This window comes from Nipponia nippon, unplaced genomic scaffold (genome assembly GCF_047370975.1).
Source record: "Nipponia nippon isolate SJK-2023a ecotype South Korea unplaced genomic scaffold, ASM4737097v1 scaffold_15, whole genome shotgun sequence".
NCBI lineage: Eukaryota > Metazoa > Chordata > Aves > Pelecaniformes > Threskiornithidae > Nipponia > Nipponia nippon.
Genome location: NW_028262331.1, coordinates 7,319,800 through 7,339,868, shown reverse-complemented (window position 1 = coordinate 7,339,868; position 20,069 = coordinate 7,319,800). Strand labels below are relative to the sequence as shown.

At 37.2% G+C, this 20,069-nt stretch overlaps 1 protein-coding gene across 4 annotated transcripts in view; it reads right to left on the bottom strand.

Moving 5' to 3' along the window:
* The window catches only part of TRPV3 (transient receptor potential cation channel subfamily V member 3), a 31,819-nt gene that overhangs the window by 971 nt on the left and 10,779 nt on the right, over positions 1–20,069 (bottom strand). For 2 of the 4 annotated variants that reach the window (XM_087751839.1, XM_087751838.1), the window contains exons 4-20: positions 19,618–19,726; positions 15,320–15,442; positions 11,921–12,025; positions 10,229–10,315; positions 9,071–9,228; positions 8,212–8,388; positions 7,865–8,005; positions 7,129–7,409; positions 6,213–6,389; positions 5,265–5,423; positions 4,693–4,833; positions 4,067–4,140; positions 2,932–3,097; positions 2,343–2,409; positions 1,690–1,961; positions 772–884; positions 67–137 (exon numbers count right to left, since the gene is read on the bottom strand). In XM_087751839.1, coding sequence (XP_087607965.1) covers positions 67–137; positions 772–884; positions 1,690–1,961; positions 2,343–2,409; positions 2,932–3,097; positions 4,067–4,140; positions 4,693–4,833; positions 5,265–5,423; positions 6,213–6,389; positions 7,129–7,409; positions 7,865–8,005; positions 8,212–8,388; positions 9,071–9,228; positions 10,229–10,315; positions 11,921–12,025; positions 15,320–15,438 — 2,308 coding nt within the window. In that variant the 5' untranslated portion in view covers positions 15,439–15,442; positions 19,618–19,726. Of the gene's footprint in view, positions 1–66; positions 138–771; positions 885–1,689; positions 1,962–2,307; positions 2,410–2,931; positions 3,098–4,066; positions 4,141–4,692; positions 4,834–5,264; positions 5,424–6,212; positions 6,390–7,128; positions 7,410–7,864; positions 8,006–8,211; positions 8,389–9,070; positions 9,229–10,228; positions 10,316–11,920; positions 12,026–15,319; positions 15,443–19,617; positions 19,727–20,069 lie in introns of those variants that run through there. The other 2 variants (XM_009464528.2, XM_087751840.1) reach the window with 2 other exon arrangements.

Below are 20,069 nucleotides of genomic sequence, written 5' to 3'. Positions count from 1 at the left end.
ATATCAAAGCATTTCTAAGAAAAAAAAACAATTTCACAAATATGGTGGTGTAAAATTTTGTAGTACCTGTTGGCCCTGGATCTTCATTAATAAATGAAACATGTGTTTTCCACTCGGTCCATTTCACTTCATTAATCCTGTTTGTATTGTATATAAGTTATATTATTAGCATGCATTATCTCCCAGCTACATAGCTGCACTTCCCCTTTTATTTCTTTATTCCTTCTTGGGATTGTCACACTTTACCATCAACACCTGCTTTACTAGTACTAAGAGGCTGAATGTCTTTTGCAGTGGTAGGTACTATATGAAGATGAGAATAATGCTAAGACTACTTTATAATTTCATACATGAGTACAGTCTTGAAACTCACCTTAAATATTTATGTATTTTTCATAAAACAGCACAGTAATATTTTCTTTAATATGGTAATCATGAAAGGGCAATCAATTTAAATATAATTACTTTTAAGCTAACATTCAAAGGATATTATGACAAAGCACCTTCACTGCAAGCAAACTTGATACTTGTACATTAAACACATGAAGTTGAAAATCTGTTTTCTTACAAAAAAATTGTCTAAATAAAAAACCTATATATTTTCCTGTTTTTTAAGCAAATGGTTACAATTAAAAAAACAAATTGGATTTTTGTACACCTAACATAATTTGTACAGATGTAGAAATATTTTAAAGAGGCTTTTGAGGAGAAATAACCTTGAAGAAACATACAGAGCAGAACTGATAGCACAGTATTCTAGCTTTGCTTTACCTTAAACACACCCTGGTGTCATTTTCGGCCACTTTACACCGTTCTCCCAGTTGGAATTTTTTCCTTAAACATTTTGGTAAGAATTTTTCAAACTCCAAAATAGTTCTGGCTCTCTATTAACAATAAATAGTAACACGGGTATGGTTAACCACATTCAAAATTGTCTGATTTCATGCATATACAGTTTGCAGGCTCCATGTTTCATTAGAACATGTCATGCCTCCATCCACCATCCATAACCAACACTGATTCCAAGCACAGTAACTAATATGGCACACCACTTATTTGGCATGTGCAAATAGGAAGTCCACAGCTTTTTCTAGTTAGCCCCGCCACAGAAAGCATACTTGGAGAAGAATTGAGAAATCTCACTCTAGACTCAGCGCTTAGGGTTTAATGCTAACGCACCTTCATGCGACACCCTGCCACAGGGATATATCTAACCTGTAGTGGGGTGCTGCCCACCACAGAAAGCAACTCCCGTCCTAATTATGGCTGTGTTCTCGATGACAGCCTGGGACTCAGAGCTGCCTAGCCTTGGTAAAAGACCAGGCTCGGATAAGGTATGAGAAATTGGAATGAACTCATGCATTGCTCAAAATCAAGGGATGGAATAGCAGAGCACGCTGTGTTACAGATTTCTGGGCAAATAAGGAAACACACCTTCCTCCTGACATATCAAGGGAAATGAAAGTCAAAGGTATGACAGCACATGAGGTTGAAAATCTGAGCCATAAGATTACCTGTAGGACAGTTGTTAATTCTGAAGTTATCTAATACTAAAATCACTTATTTCCATTATTTGTACACACATAGAAACGGGGATTATCATTGTTCATACCTAACCCCTCCTGTCAGCATGATAAGTTGCCATAGGTACAGCTCAAAAGATTTTAGCAAACTAACTCACAAACGAACCTGGAGTTTCCAGATGTGCTCACTCTCTTTAGAAATATCTTCCACTGTTTCTCCCATTAATGCAATCAGCATGTTCAAGAGAAGAACAAAAGTCAACACAACAAAAGTTATGAGGAGCAGAAGAAACAGCACAGGATACTTTGAATTTTGCTGGATCTCCAGATCACCCAGTCCTAGGGTGAGCTTAAAAAGATCCATCAGAACAGGGCCCAGACTGCTGTTGGAATGGCATTCACTGCCATCTTGGCAAGTTTCAATCAATGCAGCAAGAGCTAAGAAGAAAGCACGAGAAAATTTTAATCACAATAATGCTTTATGTGTACGTGGCATTTTATCCTAAAGAATTCAAAATGCACTGCTTCATGAAGAGCTAGAGCTGCCCAGCAACTTACAAAGCAGCAGCCAGATGACAGATTACCCCGAAGCAGAAAGAGCCCACCTCCAAATGAAGTTGCAGGCAATTGAACAAGAGCCAAATTACGTATCGGTTCAGATAGTCTCTAGACAGTTTAAATCTCTAAACTTGGCTTTTTAATACCCAGGAGAAACCCCAACATGAGCTCTCATCATCATGACAATAGGGTTCTTATTCATAGTAACACTAAAATTTTTACTCACACAGAGCATCAGTGCTTTTCTCCAGTAATATTTACCTACGCCAAATCCCAGCAAAAACACGATATAGACAACTAAAAATTTTATCACATCTTGCAGGATGACCTAAAAATTAAATTAAATATTTATCAGAAATGAAAATTGAGAACTAATTTTATGCTTATGAATTCTGCAGGGATACAGGTGTGGTACACACTAAGTGTCAGATCACTTTCATTAAGCAAACTGGTTGTAGTCTCAGTGAGAAACCCCGAGAAGATTTAGGTCTGATTTTTTTATCTCACGGCTGAGAGCCTAGTGTTTTGTGTACTTCCAAGGGTGACTAACTCTGTACAATATAGGCATTATAGCATATGATGCAATTAAATAGCAGAACTACATTAGCTGAAAAAACACAAGTAACTTACATATTTAATATAATAAAATGTTAATTTTAAGATATAAACTAGCTTCTGCCATTGAAGTTATATAGTGTATTCTGCTGAAATAGTACGTATAAACTGAAAATAAGAAATTTCAATATGAACTATAAAATACATCTAAATTGCTGAATATGCTTGATTAGGATTGTATCATAATAAGCAAGCATCATAACAAGGCAGGTAAAACAAAACAAAACAAACTTGCCTTTTGAATCATAACACTGTAAATGCCCATGGACTGGAAACCTCTGGTGAAATAGAGCATATTAGCCCATCCTAGGGCCATTGCCAAAACAAGACACACGAGGTGTTCTTTGTAGGAAAACAAGTACAAAAAGACAGAGAAGATCACAAGCAAAGCTTGTATAAAACTGTTAAAAAACAAACACATGTATGTAAAAGGGAAATTACTAGCAGAAAACTAACAACATAATGGAAAAATATGAGAACAAGACTTCTTTGCTTCTCATGCTTCAAATCTAATTCCATACTGCATTCTATTCTCCCCATGAACATCACCATTATAGTTTGACAATAAAACAGATGAGTACAGGTAGTATAAGTATATTAACATATTAGGATTATATTTATTAAAGCTTACTTTAAGTGAACTATTCTCCCCAAAATAGCTGGTCAATGCAGATTTTGCTGACAAAGACATTAAGAATTCTTAATAGTATCTTTGAAGCCATTTAATTCAAGCTTTAGCTTAATGAATTGTTAGAATCGTTACAGATTTTCCATGAACAAGGAAGACACTAGGAGAAGGCGTGATGTGCTGTGATAAGATGTAGACCAGATTCTCAGCAGCACAAGACTGATATCAGTGTGGTTGTAGCAGGAGGAAGAAAGGTAGAGTTAAGGCACCTCTCTTTTTATTGATCCTACAATCATATGCTAGAAATGAGAGGGAATCATCTGTGCTTTATCTAGGCCAGCTGATGGGATACTCCCATCAGCCAGCTGAACCAGCTTTATGCTATTTTTCCTTCCTGAAGGAAGAGAGAGGAGTGTGAAACTATATCTCATTTATTAACCAGGTTTCTTAAACACATTTCTCTATATACAGCTCTAAAGAGTTACAACATCACAAGAATCTAAAGACAGTACTGTACTTAGGAAAAAATCCAGTCCATACACATCAACTCCCAGTATTGTTACCGACCTGTGCAACCATTAGTGTGCGTTACAGAAAAGCCACATGTAAGACTACATCCATCACTCTAAAAACTGAAAATCTAGAGAAAAAGTGAGCATCTCCTACAGGACTACGTTCTCTGCAACCACGAGATAGATAAGCATTTTATATATAGTATAAAATATATGCACGACAGACTTACAATGCAAAGTGGAACCACGCATCAGAGAGAATTGACTGCAGGTCTGAGGGCCTAAGCAGAAAGATGGCTACACTCTATGTAGACAGATATATAAAATACAGAAATAGTAGTAAGAGAAAGCAGGCCTCAAAACTGATTTTTCAAAACAATTGAAGTTGAGCTTCTAAAAAAATCAGTCTACTGATAAAACTTCTAGAATTAAAAAACTTCAAAGACTTTAAAGTTTAAATTTCTGTCATCTCTGGCATAATGTAACAGTTACTGTTTTTAATTACCTATAGTATATGGTAAAAATTATACCCCGTTTTTTCCCTGTTACAAGTTCTAATTCAACAGTGTCCTTAAAGCCAGTAATTTGACAACATCGATGTTACACAAATCTAAAATCTCTGTCTTGAGAATTTAAAAGGAAAAAACCCTCATATTTGCTTCCCAGAGCAATACAGTTATATTCAAATACGTATTCCTGGTCATTCTGAATAAGTGATGTATTGTGCCAAAGACCTTTAGGCATTACACATATAAAGATATTCCAAACATATTTCCAAAATCATCATCAGTATATTCATAAAGCTAGAGAAGTTCTTTACCTATTTTGTTATGTATTTGTTATTAAAAGGTCTTACCTCTTTTATGGCTAAAAATATTGCTCCTAACATAACCATCACCTGTCCCGATAACTGCAGCCATCCCACACCACGCGTTAGAGCTAGTGGATAAGGTGGAGCCTGTAAGACAGGTCCGAAATGAAAGACTGAGTTCCATACCTGAAGGGTAAAAGGAAAAGTAACAGCAAGCCTCAAGTATATAGCTCTCTGGGTACCCAGCTTCTTCCCTTTCACTGAGCATTTTCTTCATGGTGGATGTATAGAATCGACCCCCTAACATGTATATTTGAAATGCCAGAAGGTTCTTTCTTAAAAGAAAAATGAAAAACCCTCCCCACACTTTTAGAAATTTAACTACCTGTCTTTGTATTATGTATTTGTATTTTCAGTCACTTTCACAAAATGCAAATCTCCTCTATTACTGCTACTCTCTTCCTTCCAGATACAAAGACCTGATGTGGGAGAACCTGATCTCACTACCGCCAGATACTCTGCTATCTGCTTTTGGTTTAGCATTTTAAAGACAATTCGGGAAATACTATTGCATTTTAAAGCAGTAAAATTTGCTGAGATTAAGTTGCTGTACTCACTTCATTTTCATTAGGCCTGTGGTAGGAGACTAACGTTAGTGTTATATTGTATAGGAAATAAAAACAACATGACATAAAAAACATGTGCCTTGCAAACTTCTTCCATTTCATTCGCAGGAGTGAATTCAGAGGCTCCAAAGTCAGCATTTCATGACGATTCTGCAGGAAAAAAACAATTACGATTTGAACTTTCCACCTGTAAGGAAAGTGAGATAATTTCAGGCATGCATTTTCTGTATTTCATTCAGTATCTGTCCTTGCTGATCTAGAAACACATCTATGCTCAGACTCCAACACATCATATGTGTCAGACCCTAGCCTGACAAGATACAAGGGGACAACTCTGACTCGTGCTGGGATAACCTGCCATACTCTGGTAGATTATGATTGAGCTAAAACTGTAATGTGAACTTCTGGTCTTGCTTCCTACAGAAATTTTATGGCAGTATTTGAATTTAGCAAATGTAAAATTATGGCTTTGAAAAGCTAACTTCTGTGGTAAGGTCCTTCCTAAATGCCCAAAATACATATCTGCTAAGTAAAGTTTATAACTTTAGGCAGAGAATTCTCATCAAGTATTTCTGTTTGCTTGCCTTGTTCTCATGCACTATCTTAGGCAGCTGCTAATGGCCACTCCATGGAGAGAAGACACTAACAAGCTTTGGTCTAACCAGCTGGGCCATATTTATGTTCCTATGCAAAGCAAATTAACACTTAAAATGTAGAAAAAACAGTCCCCAAATGCCTAGCTGGTGTTTCAGGAGCTGAATATATATTCACTGACAGTTGACAATCTACCGAGGTATAAAATTCATCTTGCTCCTGATACAAAACTGAGAACCAAAAATTACTGTTTTGCAAGTAATTCAGTCAAATGTATAGGCTAACACATCTGAAATTAGTGTACTGCTAGAAAATATATATATAATTTAGAAATAAGTAACTTACACCAATATTTGTATTATAGACAATAATTTCCAATACTGAATTGTCTGCAGTGGTATCTAGTTCTGTCAGATCGTAAAGAGAAGATTGAACAGGACCATAAGCCCAGTCCGTGAATTTTCTTGACAGGCTCCTGTTAGGCTTATCTCTTATCTCTCTGCTCAGGATATATTTCAGAATCTAAAACATTAACAGAATCATTTGTAAGCAGATGCGTTCTTCATGGGAAAGGAGAAAGCACATTTACACACTTGCCAAAACCCCTACCTTTTAACTATCACATTTTCTACAGTAGTGCAATTCAATGTATTTGCAATTCTGTTATTCAGTAAGCGGTGCTAGAGATGACAAACCTCTAGAAAATAAATACAGTATTTTTAATGCCTCCAGATTTCCTGTCAGAGACATTTTTCTAAAGGATGAGAGCACAATTTTCCATGCATTCACATTTATATCTTCCTTTAACTTAATCAATTACTTTCTAAATTATCCCATTGTCAATTCTTTACCACAATACAGTTGATTTATGAGAGCCAAATTCTAAAGCAGCATAACATGCAGTTCTAGTGAGTTTTCTGAAATTATTAAAAAACTGTATATTGTGTAAGTGTAGTATTGTAATAAATGCAGAATTTCTGAGTTTCTGTACAACACAAGGGTTTCCAAGGCTGTTTTTAAACAGCACGTGTATTTTGTACAGAGAGGCATTGTTAGAGGGAAGCCTTGAAGGGTAGAAGGAACATTGCAATAGAAATATTTGCTTGTATTTTGAACAAAATTAGCTCACCAAATACTGATACATAGTACAACATAACCAGCATGGAAAACTACATGTCAGAGCACCAACGTCTGAGTACATAGTTGACCTTGACTTTCTCCATACTTAATTTCTCTTAGATGCTACTGAAATAATACCCACCTCTAATTTCCCAGTTTTTGCAGCTAATTGTAGTGGTGTCAAACCCTCTTTATTCTTTGTTGTTTCCAAATTTCTGTCTTTACTTTTCAACAAAATCATATCATACATTCTGATTACAAAGTCATTCTGGGTTTTAAAGTCCTCTGCCACAGTAACTAATGCATGGAGGATATTGTTTCCTCTGGAATCCTGAGAAGTAATATTAGTTCTGGTATTGTCCATTAACAGTTGAATTATGTCTGGTTGATTGGTACATGCAGCTAACGCCAGTGCAGTTTCACCTACAAAATTATAAAATGTAACATGTGTTCATATTTTATTACAAGCATTCAAGTCATATTATAAAAGAGTAACTGCGTTAAGCATCTTAACATATGAAAGCACATTTACATATTGATTGTATTGAATTTAGCTCTTGTTTTAGAAAAGCTTAATTTGCATGAAAACATTTGGAGAAAATCTTCAAAATCAAATTTTTTACATTTTGTTTGCCATTCATCATTTATAATTTTTTTTTTTTTAGATATTTTACAATTACTTCCAAGTGTTTATAATACACTGCACTCTGGCAAGTTACTTTTACAAAAGGTACTATGCCATTTTTATATCTTGTGATGCAAGTTTCCTAATCTATGTTCAGCTACAGTAATGATTCTCACTTGCCTGTCTTCCACACTGTCTTAATTGTTTGGGTATTCCTTCCTAACTTTTCCAGAGAGATTGCATTTCCACTTACCAAAATAAAAGCCTTCATGCTTATGTTTGGGATTAAAGAAAATACCCTTGGCCTGAGCATTGACATCAGCTCCTTTTTCTATAAGGTTCTCAGTTATTTCATATTGTCTTCTTTCAATGGCAATATTTAGAGCTGTCTGGCCTGAAACAACAGACACGGGTATTTAGCATTGAATCTGTTAAGCACATTATGAAACATTAATGATGTTTCACAATGGATAGCACCAATGATAATGAATAAAAGTTGTTTTAGGAATTTAATCCATCATTAGAATGTTTGAAGAAAACATTACTTTTATGGATGGTATATTTAACCATATACCTGAAATTGGTACCAGATGGCAATACCTTTATACGCCTCTTCTGTGTATGCTGCATTGATAAACCTCTCCAAAATACCATTTTCTTCTGCAAAGGACAGTAGTGTATTCACTGTCTCATTTGTGTTTTGGTTGATGTTCAGCAGAGCTTTCATCAGACAAGTTTTGCCAGTATCTGAAGCTGTGAATTTTTTCATCAGATAATCTACAAGAGTGAATTTTGAGATTAGATCATCATTATTTATTAAAGTGGATGGAAAAGAATTCTAATCTTTTGTTTATTAGGGGTGGAATCTGAGGGAATATATGAACATAAATTATTTGTTAAACAATTACTCCATCCTATTCATTTTGATTTTGAGCTATGTATACCTGGTGAGACAATGCATTCAGACACATCGTACTAATTAATACAGTAGCCAATACACTTGCTTTCTCTTTAGGATATCCCACTGCCACGGTAACTCCAGACAGACCCAGAACTCTTTCCTAACTTCTCTGCCTGTTCTACCACGCTGCACACATCACAAACCCTGTCTATACTGCAATTTGACTGCAGTTTGAAGAGAGACATCAGCTTGGAGTCTCGTGCTGCAAAAGGCTAGCTTAGGTATGGCTACGGGAACACAGTACAGATAGACCCTCCGTGTGTCGTAAGTACGAGACAAATACTCTCCAGTGTTGTCTCGGAGGCAGCAAGGAGGTGGCTGATTGAATACCTTGAGATTTCATTTAGAAATAGGAAATGTGACATACGTTACATTGCAAACAGGTGACTGCAAATTCACAGGCAAGTAGCTGTTGCACAGAGATATTTCCCAGTTTTAGACTACACATATGCTGCCAAAAGAGCTAACAATCTTCCTTCAGGTAACTCCACAGCTTACCTGGCACAGTCATGTTTGTACATGCATTTGATCGTTCCTTCAGCTCTGCAAGCAGACATTGCAATTCTTCTATATTCCCCTCAGATACTGCCCGAAATATGTACCTTTTCAACTTCTTCCGGGCACTGGTCTGCTCAGGTCCTTGTGAAATGTTAGCACTGAATTATAAGAAATAATAATGAAATTGCTGGTTCAATTTATGTGTTTTATTTTATTTTCTACGTAAGAGGAAAAAGAAATACAATTACTTGCCCCAGACTACATATACTTGCCCTGCTTCCATATATATCTTGGCATGGATCTCTCTAAATGTTTCTGCAGGTTGCTTATTTGCAGATAAGTGGCTATTGAGAGAGTTTTTATAATAAAAATGTACATTTTTCAAGTATTTTGTATTGCATTTTTTTCCAGTTTATCCATTCTTCTGAAACAAAGGCTAAGAAATACTTTTCTGCTTCTCTGATCTGTCCACAATGCCTGAAGTTCCCTAATGCTGCACTCATCCCACTCACAGCGGAAGATAAAAATTAAAGACGTTAAAAATTATCTTCTTACTCGACTTTCCTGATCACATGTTATTCTGGAATAATAATGATTTAATATTTCCCCCCCAGTCAGAAATACTCCTAGCTGATTTCCTTTGGAAGCCTCTCCTTCATACATTAGCTGTCTCTCTTCCCAGAGAAATCAGCTACCAGGATTACTAGTCCTCAGAAACGTTAAGCAAGTATGTTTTGTTGATTCCATCAAGCTAACAGATATTTCTTAATACTGATTGAAATAGAGGGCAATACTTCACCTCTAAACCAAATATTTTCTATCTTACAAGAGTTTGCTTTTGAAGGAAGAATGCGTTGTATCATTGCTAAACAGTATTGATTTTTAAGAATTTGCTCATGTCTAGTTGTGCATGGTGTTTAGGTCCTTTGTTGTCATCTAGGAAACAGACATTATATATGAAGACTCCTCACGTTAAAAGTGAGATTTGAGAAAAGCAAAGGTTAGAGTTGTTTATTTCAAAATTCAGTTATCGAAGAATCAGAAATGCATGCACACACATGACCTTATTTCTAAAACATGGCAGGCAAAATAGGTAATATCTACCCTAGTACGTTTCCAATGGTTTAAGTCTAAGAGATACTTCATGTCTCCACTCACCAACAACTGTCTATGTTAGGGCTATATTCAGTCGCATCATCCTGAAGAGACTGTGGGGAATCCATATCTTCCCCATTTCCAGATGCACTATAGAAAACAGAAAAGCAAAAGTGCTAAGTCAGGAAGATACTGGAAGACATTTTAGCAAATTGCATGAAGAATCAGTCAATACCAGGAAGCAGTATCTGCAGTAGAGCTGAAGTTAGTCTAATTTGACATTGTGCTTTTTAATTCTATCATTTCATCTCCCCCGTAAATTTTAAAGTGAGTGGTAAAAATGGAGACCCACAGGATTTTATTATATTTAAAAAATCATTAGTAAAGCAACCTGTTTTGTGTTTTACTACGTTATTTCAGTACAGATCCTGAAACTGTGGGAAGTTGGTTTTTTTTCCTTTTTTTTAATGTTCACTACTTTTTATGCATCATCCTGAATGCTTGAAGCTTACGTCCTTCCTTTGCACATGCTTGATTTGTCATCTGCCACAAAACAAGTGCTAAATCAGTAACTGTACATGGGTTGCAAGCACACAATGAAAGTGATTTACCTAAAGATTTACTACATGGTACGCTGTAGGCAACTCAAGAGCATTTTGCGGCTGACTTGAATGGAAGCTTCAGATAAAAGAAATTGAGGACTGGGCCCTAAACACGTATTTAGGTAATCAATTTAAAGGATTTAATGGCATTGGTATTTTGTAATTGCTGTACATAATTTCCAGACATTCCTAAAAGCAGATCTGACTTAAAAATTAATTTTTTAATATTTTTTCTTACTTGTATTTTTGTTTTCTATAAGGTTCAGGTTAATAACTATTAGTTACTGACAAAATGGATGTATGGACAGTAATGCAAGGATTCAGCATTGCTCTGCAGATATTCCCTTCCCTTTGAAATAAAGCTGGTAGCTCAGAGTCCATTCTTATTCAGTCCATCACTTCTCTGCAGAAAACCATGAGGAATCTGGTGACAAAGTGTATGTGTGTCTTGTGCAGGTCTGTCCCTGAATGAGAGGGAGAAATTTGGATACCTCTCATCTGAAACCAAAATAAGACTGTCAGCTAATTCCAAAAAGCTGACCAGACATCCATCAGACACAAAAACATTTGGCCATTCTGGCCTTATGCTAGATTTGATGCATATTTCCCTTATTCATAAATATTGGCTGTTAGTACCCCACACATTTTTAAAAATTAAGTGCATTCTTCCCAGTTATAATTTTTCTCTATTCATTCAGCATAAACAGCTGCCTTTAAATATTTCAGACTCATCATCTTCATGTTGTTGACTGTTAATGAGCAATAGAGGGAGTATGTCAGCACACAGCTGGGAATAGGGTTTGCTAAATTAAGCTGTGGTCTTCATGCAGTAGAAAATACACAAATGGGTGCATGGAGTTTGTCCTAATGTATCATAAATAAGAAACTAGGATAAAAAAGCAAAGACAGTACTGATTTTAAATTTATTCAAATCTAGGGCCTGATTTATTCAGTGTAAATGACAGCAGTAGATAAAGATAAGTCCTCTAGCAACAACTGACCTCCAATAGAGTTCTGTCTTTGAAGTGACCAAAAGCTAAGAAAAGCCATGTGAGATATTAGCTGTGAAGTCTAAGGAGAAATAAGGAGTAGCTGCTGAAAAGAAGAGAGATATATTTGCAGTATAACTATTGCATATGCATCTATAACTTACCATGGACGAATATTTGAATCCATTGGTTTTGAAAACACAGGGGGAGACGTATTATTTGGAGTTGTGTTGCTTTCAAAACCATCAATCTCCAGAAAAAAGTGTGAACTGTTGAACACAGTGTATTTAAAAAATATTAGTAAAAAAAGCAAGCTCAACCATAAAATAAGCAAAGCACTACACGTACATGCCTAGGACAAGGTTGACAATTTATATTTTCTGGCATTATACCTAATAGGACGCTGGAACAGAATCTTATCTACTTTCCCCTGGGGCGATCCCAACCTCCAACACTGTGCCCAGCACTTTCATGCTGGCGGATGGGCAAAAGATCCTGAGATATTTTTAGGACACATGGCATCAGATCCTGACATGTCTAAGCAGCTACGCCAGCAGCCTAAAAACAGTCTTGCATACACCTTCTGTGCAAATACCTAAATGCAACACCAGGTGCTTATTGAATAGCCATACATGTATGCACATGCACATACACGCATATACTTTTTACTCTACTGCATTCTAGTCCCTATTTCTCCATCCAGGAGCCATCAGGATGGATCATTTCAAACCCATCAGCGGCGATAATCAGTAAGTCAGAAAGTTTGGAAGGTCACATGTTAAATGACATCAGGCATTTCCACCACCCAGGACTGAATGTGTAATCTTGCCAGTCAGTGCATGACATTTAACTATTTCTTTTCCCTATTTATAGGGAAAAGAAATGAAATTTGAAACAACACAGAAAAGGGAACATGAGAAGAATAGGAACATTTCGCCCTTTAAAATCCTGCAGAGTTGAGAGGCAAAATCAATGGCTTGGTATTACTAGATCTCATTAAAACATTGCTACATTTCACCAAAGACAGAGGAGTTTCAGTGGTGGATGTAGCAACTCCCACATGGCCTATTGTTCAGAAACTGTCTTACACTTCTAAAATGATCCAGTAGTCGCCTGGAAAATACTTCCAATTCACCTAATATTTATCATTTAGTCCATAGGATATTTATTCTTTCTTTTGACAGCATCTCCCCAAAGAACCCTGTTGAATTAAAGTACACATACTGATGCTAAAATGCAGTATATTATTAGGACACTACTGAACAACCTCTTGATATCTGCTAAAAATAGCATGATCTAATGGCCCTAGTTCAACTCATTTTCCAATGGCTTGGTGATCCAAGTGTTATTTCCCTGTATGTGGTTGTTTAAACATATATGACCTTTTAACATTTGAGATGTGCCTGTGAACGTATTCTAAGCAGGCAGCAAGTAAAATGCCACTTCTGGTTAGCAGGACAGTGTCCCGGAAATTACTTAGGCAAGGGGTGCTTTTCAGAGTACAGGAAAAACCTAGACAGAAAGAGGACCATTGCCATCATTTCTACCACACTTGCCAGATTCACAGCTGCTGTAAATCACTGTTGTTTCACTGGGGTCTGGACTTGGCAGAGAGACTAAGGAGTGTGAAAAACATGGGTTCATGCTGCTTTTTTGCAGCATGATGTGTAGGAGCTGTCCCAACAGGCATACAGCTGTTGGGAGGTCACAGTGAACCTCCAGAAAGCCAGAAGTACCACACTCCAGGTTTTGCCGGACCAAATCACCTGCCCTTGGCTCAGCAAGTGTGTTCATGCTGAAGATTTTGGCACCCAAGATATGTACAGCAGCTACGAAGTGGGCCCTCTTTTGGACATACCTAACCTATCCTGGCATGTGGGTTATCTGGGGATACCACGGGGGTGGGGGGGAACCAAACAACCAAACCAACTAAAAGCCACCATACAAGGCAGGTGCACAATTGCCTACAAATACCCAAGTGCTTACGTGTCCATGGTGCACACTCTCAGGAACACTGCCGACAAGCATAATCAGATTCTGACAACGCTGGCAGCACTCCTCCCAGCCTGCCTGTCGGTTTTCCTGTACTTAATTATATACTGTTAGTCCACCCAAATACCAGGACCTTCAAGAAGGGGAAGTCATTGTCTTTTCAGAAAGTGCATATTGCCAATACATTTTGTCAAGTGAGAAATGCCACCCAATGAGGTGCACTAGCTGCTTAGTGGCACAGGAGAAGGAAGCACTTTGAAGCAACAGGAGTACAGCAGCATAGACACATATAATTAATAGAACACATTAAACCTCTGCATTAAAAGTCACATGATCTTCCTTCCTTATATTACAGGAATGTTGTCAGCCACACCCCAAGCTCTTGGTTGAGAGGTGGGAAAAACCCCAAGGTTACTGTTACTGATGCCACAAAACTGAATGCGAGATATGAGCTTAAGTAATTGAGGGGTAGTGTTTGCCAGCATGTATTATAACTACTCAGTCTTCCACAGAATTGCCCCTTTTTGAAGCGCTAGGTGTATTGCGAGCTGTTCAGACATCTCACCTCCCCCTTATGCAACGAAAGAGCTCCTCTTTTTGAATTTAATGACAGAAGGACAAATCGGGCCACACAGGCAATGGGTCTCAAATAACTAATAACACCATTTCAGTGGAAAGTGATTCCTCTGATTATTAAGAATTATAAATGTCAGAACAGCCGCAATTGCCTAGGCCTTCAGAGTTTCAAAAATTGCCATAATAGCTAGTAATTAGCCACAGAGTGAAAACTTTATGAATGAAAATTCATTCTTACCCTACAGTAACTTAGTTGACTTCAATAGCATAGTATCAGGGATTAATTACTGCTTATATTTCCCCCATCATATTAAATACAAACCCTTAATCCTTGTATTAATTCTCTGGCATAAATTATGAATGAAAGTGAATATTTTATTTTATAAAATAGCGAAGAAGTCTTGTTAATCAGAATAATGAAAAATAGAATGAATTCATGTTTCTGTTTGTGATGGGATTTTTCAAACCTCCTGCTCTCCCAGCCTTCATTTTTTAATTCACCTCTGCCTCCTCTGTCACATTCCCATGTGAGGCTAAACTTGAAATGCTCCCTTTTCTCAGGCCAGCATCTCTTGCACAAAACCTGGTGTATCCTGCCACATGATCTCTTTAAAAAGATCACTACCTTCTCCTGTTGAAACACTGACCATCATTAGACCACATGCTTGTAAGCTTATACAGGTATATACAGTGGATGCAGAAAGTCCAGCTGATATGAGACACAAACTTAAAAGACTGGTGCCTGAGTCTGATGTCTCTAGGATAGAGGTTAAATATTTGTCCCATTAGGGTAAACATGTCATATGTCTACCTAACCAGGATACTCTTCCACTTCTAAACAGCATATGTTCTTTTGAAGGCACCTTGTGTTTATAAGGTCTCTCTCATTCATATATGCAGTGTGAATAAAGATGTTGGTGATATTTCAGTGCAAATATCTACTAAAGGAGATAAAACAGGGAGTTTTAGTGTTTTAGACTGAGCTAGAGTCCTACCTTTTCTTTGTGGGAGTGCTTTCAGTCGGCTTTTTCTCTTGCTGGTTTGAAGGGGGAATACCAGACGGATTTGTTTTCTTGCCCATTAGTGGAATAATTTCGTTGCTATCTTTAATCATGTTTCTGCAGTAGATAGATTGACAGTTACTTAACTCCTGTTCATTTGAAGAAAGTATGGTGACCAAATTGCCTATTTACAGTCTCTTCACATGTAAGCATACAAATCTTGATTCCTCCCCCCCCCCCAAGTTTTTAATTTTTCAGTTATTAAGCACATACATGCCATTTTATGTGTCAAGGCTGGAGGTTTATATTCATGATTAAATTACATTCTAAGAAAAGTGCCATTAAAAGTCATACCATAAATCCAGGAGAACCATAAATTCAAGCATGTGCCTAAATTAAACTGAAGGGAGTCAGTCAATCACAATGACAGTATATGTTATTTAGAGAAACAAGAGCAACCCAATGACTTTTCTAAGTAGCCCTAAAGTTTGTGCATATTTACAGTTAATCTAAGTAGTCTGCTCTTATCCAAGATAACTTCAGAAAAATAGTAAATTCCAGGAAGATCTGTGCAACAGATACAATGTGTGAAGGAAGGTTTCAGACATGAAGGGCAGTGAACACAGGAAAAGCCCTGAAACATGTCACTGCATTAGAACAGCAGAAGCAACAGACGGACTCTGCTTAGCTGAGCTCAGCCTGGGCACAGTAGTCATCACATGGATAACATCAAGGACTTTTGTGTCCTTGTGACACTTCTCAACATTTCTTCAGGGAAAAAGAAAAAAATCATGCCTCTACTGGATGGGAACGATCACCACCACATGACACAAAAGGATCTTAATGCATGTCATCTGCTTATAAACACCCACAACATGGATTCTGTAAGTAATAATGAATAACTATCTTCCTGTTTCTCAATATAATACTCAAGGGCATCATTTTAAATCACCAAGGATAATTTGAAAGCGAGAAGGTGAATTTAGGATACTTGAAAATTCACTGAATGTAAAAATAGTAAGTTTTACGAGGTCATGGACCATTCCCAAGGAAATGAGGGGAGTGCCCTCCACACCCAAGGATAAATGATAAAAATCACTTGCCTGCAAGTTTGAACAAAATGAACTACACATTTTTCCTCTTCTACCTCCACTTTCTCCTTAATGTGACAAATGTACACACAAACTCGCTACTCCTGTCACAGTGTTGTCGATGTGCCTTAGCACTAGAATTTCTTCATTATAGGAATATCAAGATATAGAAAGCAGATTGTGAAGCGTGTTTGAAAAGACATGACACCTGGTATGAGAGAGGAGACAGGCATATCAAATACATTGATATTTGAATGAAAATCTGTTAATGCAGAAACGGCAAATGTTTAAGTATGGGAAATTTCCAATCCCAAGTACAGACAACTGAGAATTTACAAGGCCCAAACACATGTAAGTGCAGTTGTAATTTCTTGTCACTAAATGAAATGGAGAAGAAATCTGAAATAGTGGAAAGTACTCCTTACCTTGAAAAGGTTGGCATAAAAAACAGGCATGAAAATAAATTTTTATTGTGTTTTCTAGCATTGGTAGACATGTTTACACTAGTGCAACTCAGAAATATGCATAGTTTGGATGCATTTCCTAAGGATTCATACCACAACTTTCATAGAAATAATTTATAAAGGGCAAATACGATTTACTTAGTCCACTTGCATACAAGTACACCGTAGCTTTCACTGCAGTAAGTGCACAAAAGAACTGAACTTGGATATAACATATTCGAGGTAGGAGAAAGGGTTTTGTCTATGCCTTTGAAAATGCAATTCATGTAGTCTTCAGACACATGTTGTATCAGTGAATACACTGATAAACATTTAATCTTAACACAACTAAAACAAATGACTGTTGTCTTGCTTCGTACATAAATAATTCTATTTACTTCTTACCAAGTACTTTAAGAATACACAGCAGTTTATGAGCAAAGACATTTCCCATCCCGAGGAAGAGGCAAATGTGATACTTGACATAAATCAAATATAAGGGGACTAGATTAACATGGAGATGGGCATTAAATAGCTTCACAAAAGAAGTTACTTTAAAGGAAGAGAATGGTTGGAAACAGACCATTAGATCAAAAAGTGTGTCCGCAAAAGGAGTTGCCAAGTTGAGAGAGGCACAGCTGGTAGGTGTGTGAAGTTGGAGGGGTCAGAGAGAGTGGCAGGAAGAGCTAGTGAAAATAAAGACCAAGGTTAAAATCTCTAAAGCACGCACCGGACACAGGGAAGAGCCTTTCATTCGTAAGCAATGCTGGAGCTGCTCAGATACGGCACTACATTTCTACATGGGCCATCTGCAGCAGGAGCAAGTCAAAGCCCCATCTGCAGCCAGTTTTCACTGCAGAGATTTCAGCAATGACTTGAGAGCCGGCTACATCGTTTAGGAGAGGTGAAAATAGGCAAAGATAGCATTGAAGTTGTATTGGATGCTGAAGGACTACTGAACCATCAGTGATTTAAGGAAACAATTTGGGAAGGAAAAAGAGGAAAGATTTACTTTTGTATACACGGACTACAGCTTTAAAAAGCACATAGAAGATTTGAATGTGTAGTCTCAGCTACAAAGACTATTTTAAATGAGATCTCAGTCCGCACAAGTAAATAACTGCAGGCACAATGGTATAAATACCTTGCTACAGTGCTGAGGTAGCATCTGTTCCTCATTTTTAATCACGATTAATTGCATGCTTGGATGAAAACTAAGGTAGGGCTTTTAACAGTATGGCCTACAGAGCTCACTTCTTGTTTTAACTATATCCATGGAAATCCCATGGGAGTCATGGAGCCTTTTTATGCTTATCAGCTTCTTTCCTTACACTGTCTTGTTAGTTTAATGACCAACTGCTTTCATCATCATCTACCTGTGCACTATCATTTTTTGTACCTATGACATATAGAGAAAAATAGTGCAACAGCCTGAAGAATGTCAAATCCTAAGTAGTGTAGCTTACGTAACCTGATATGGAGCGTCTTCTTTTGTTGTAACTATTTTCTACTCCCATTATCTAGTTAATTGCTACTTACAGGCCACCAGAGAAGTGGCTTATTTGAAGTGGGCAGTAAGACAAAAACACTGCATTGATTTATAGTATGAAGAATTACTTTGAAGGGAATTCTGAGGACACTGAGGACTTAGTATCTCACCTCCAGTGTGCTGGGGATAAGAAATAGGCATTTATCTGTAATGGTGATTGGGACTCTGCAAATCCTACAGTAAGTGGCACTTCACACTATCACAGACTCACCTCTACCTGAGCAAAAAGAAAAATCATAAATATCTATCTCTATAGCTCAATAACAGTATAAACAAAGTTGCTAAAGAGAGAATCCTACTAATAAAAAGAAACACTCAGCTGTGATATCAGCGGTCAAAAGTCTTTTCTTCCTTAGGGGCAGAGGAGTGGAAGCGACTACCAATAGCTGTTTCATTCACAGGTTCCTTCGAACATCCACAGCGCAGACCACAATGCTTTCCAGCACCTACAACCTAATTCTTACTAGCTCATAAAAAAGAAATCCCCTCCCCGATGGGAAAGATGATAAAACTTCATTTTTGACTTTTGTGCATTATTTATGGTATATGAATCCTATCAGCAGAAAGTTATATTTGGTAGAGTTTAATCTTTCTGTAAGATTTTCAGACCTTTGAGGGACATCTGTAGACATCAGGTGCTATCAAAAAGTCATTTTCTTCTTGTTGAGAAATTTGTTCTTTCCTATGAAGGTTTTTCTTAACAGAAATTTTAAAAGGCTCTGAAATGCAGTGTTTTTCCCTGAGGAAAATACTTTAAAATTATTTACCTGCCTATCTCCAAATTAAATAAAAAGAAATTTTACTGAGTTGAAATAAAAACTATTCTACTAGGCTAGGTATTTGACTTTTGACTTCAGTTACTACAGTAACTGAAACTTTCAGTGGAAGATGAAAATATTATTTAAATTTAGCTTGTATGATAGTATATTTTGGATCCCCTTAGCACAGAAATTAGGAAGTGTAACAATGCATCAGGCTGACAAATATGAATGAAATTAGGTCTATCTTTCTTCACTTCTGAATGCCCAAGGACTCAGCGTGCCATGGCTCAGGAGAAAGATTTATAAATTAGAAAAACAGAAACAAGCACAACAGAAAAGCATTCTCCAGTTAAAAAAATAGGTTTAGTCTTTGTCTCTTGAAGATTTCACTCTCTACAAAAGCATCACACCTACACCGAACACCCACAGAAGCTCCCAGAGAACTTACCCTGCTTATGAAACTCGCATTCCGGCATAGACAAGGCACCTCAGAATTGTACGAATGAAATTCAAAGTAGGGGCCCGCCGATGCTGCGACAACATCCAAAGCAGCTAATCTGCCAAAGGAATAAAACTATATTCAAGCTCAAAACTATCCTGAAAACGCAAAACCACCCTTCTTCAGTCATCCGGTTTGCCCAGCTGTTGTACAGCACAGGTAAGTACAGTGCCAGAGTACTGCAGCCTTACAGGGTTTGCTGCATCTGAAATTAGGGAGCAGAGAGAAACTTGCTAGACAACAAACTCCTTACTTCATAGCTACCAAAGTGGGATGACACACACACACGCAATAATTATATACTGAAATATTACTAAAGTCGAGTCACTCACGGATGACTTAATGGCAGCAGTAGAATATCTAAAACAATCGCTGCTCTGCAGTTTACATACTGTTTTCAA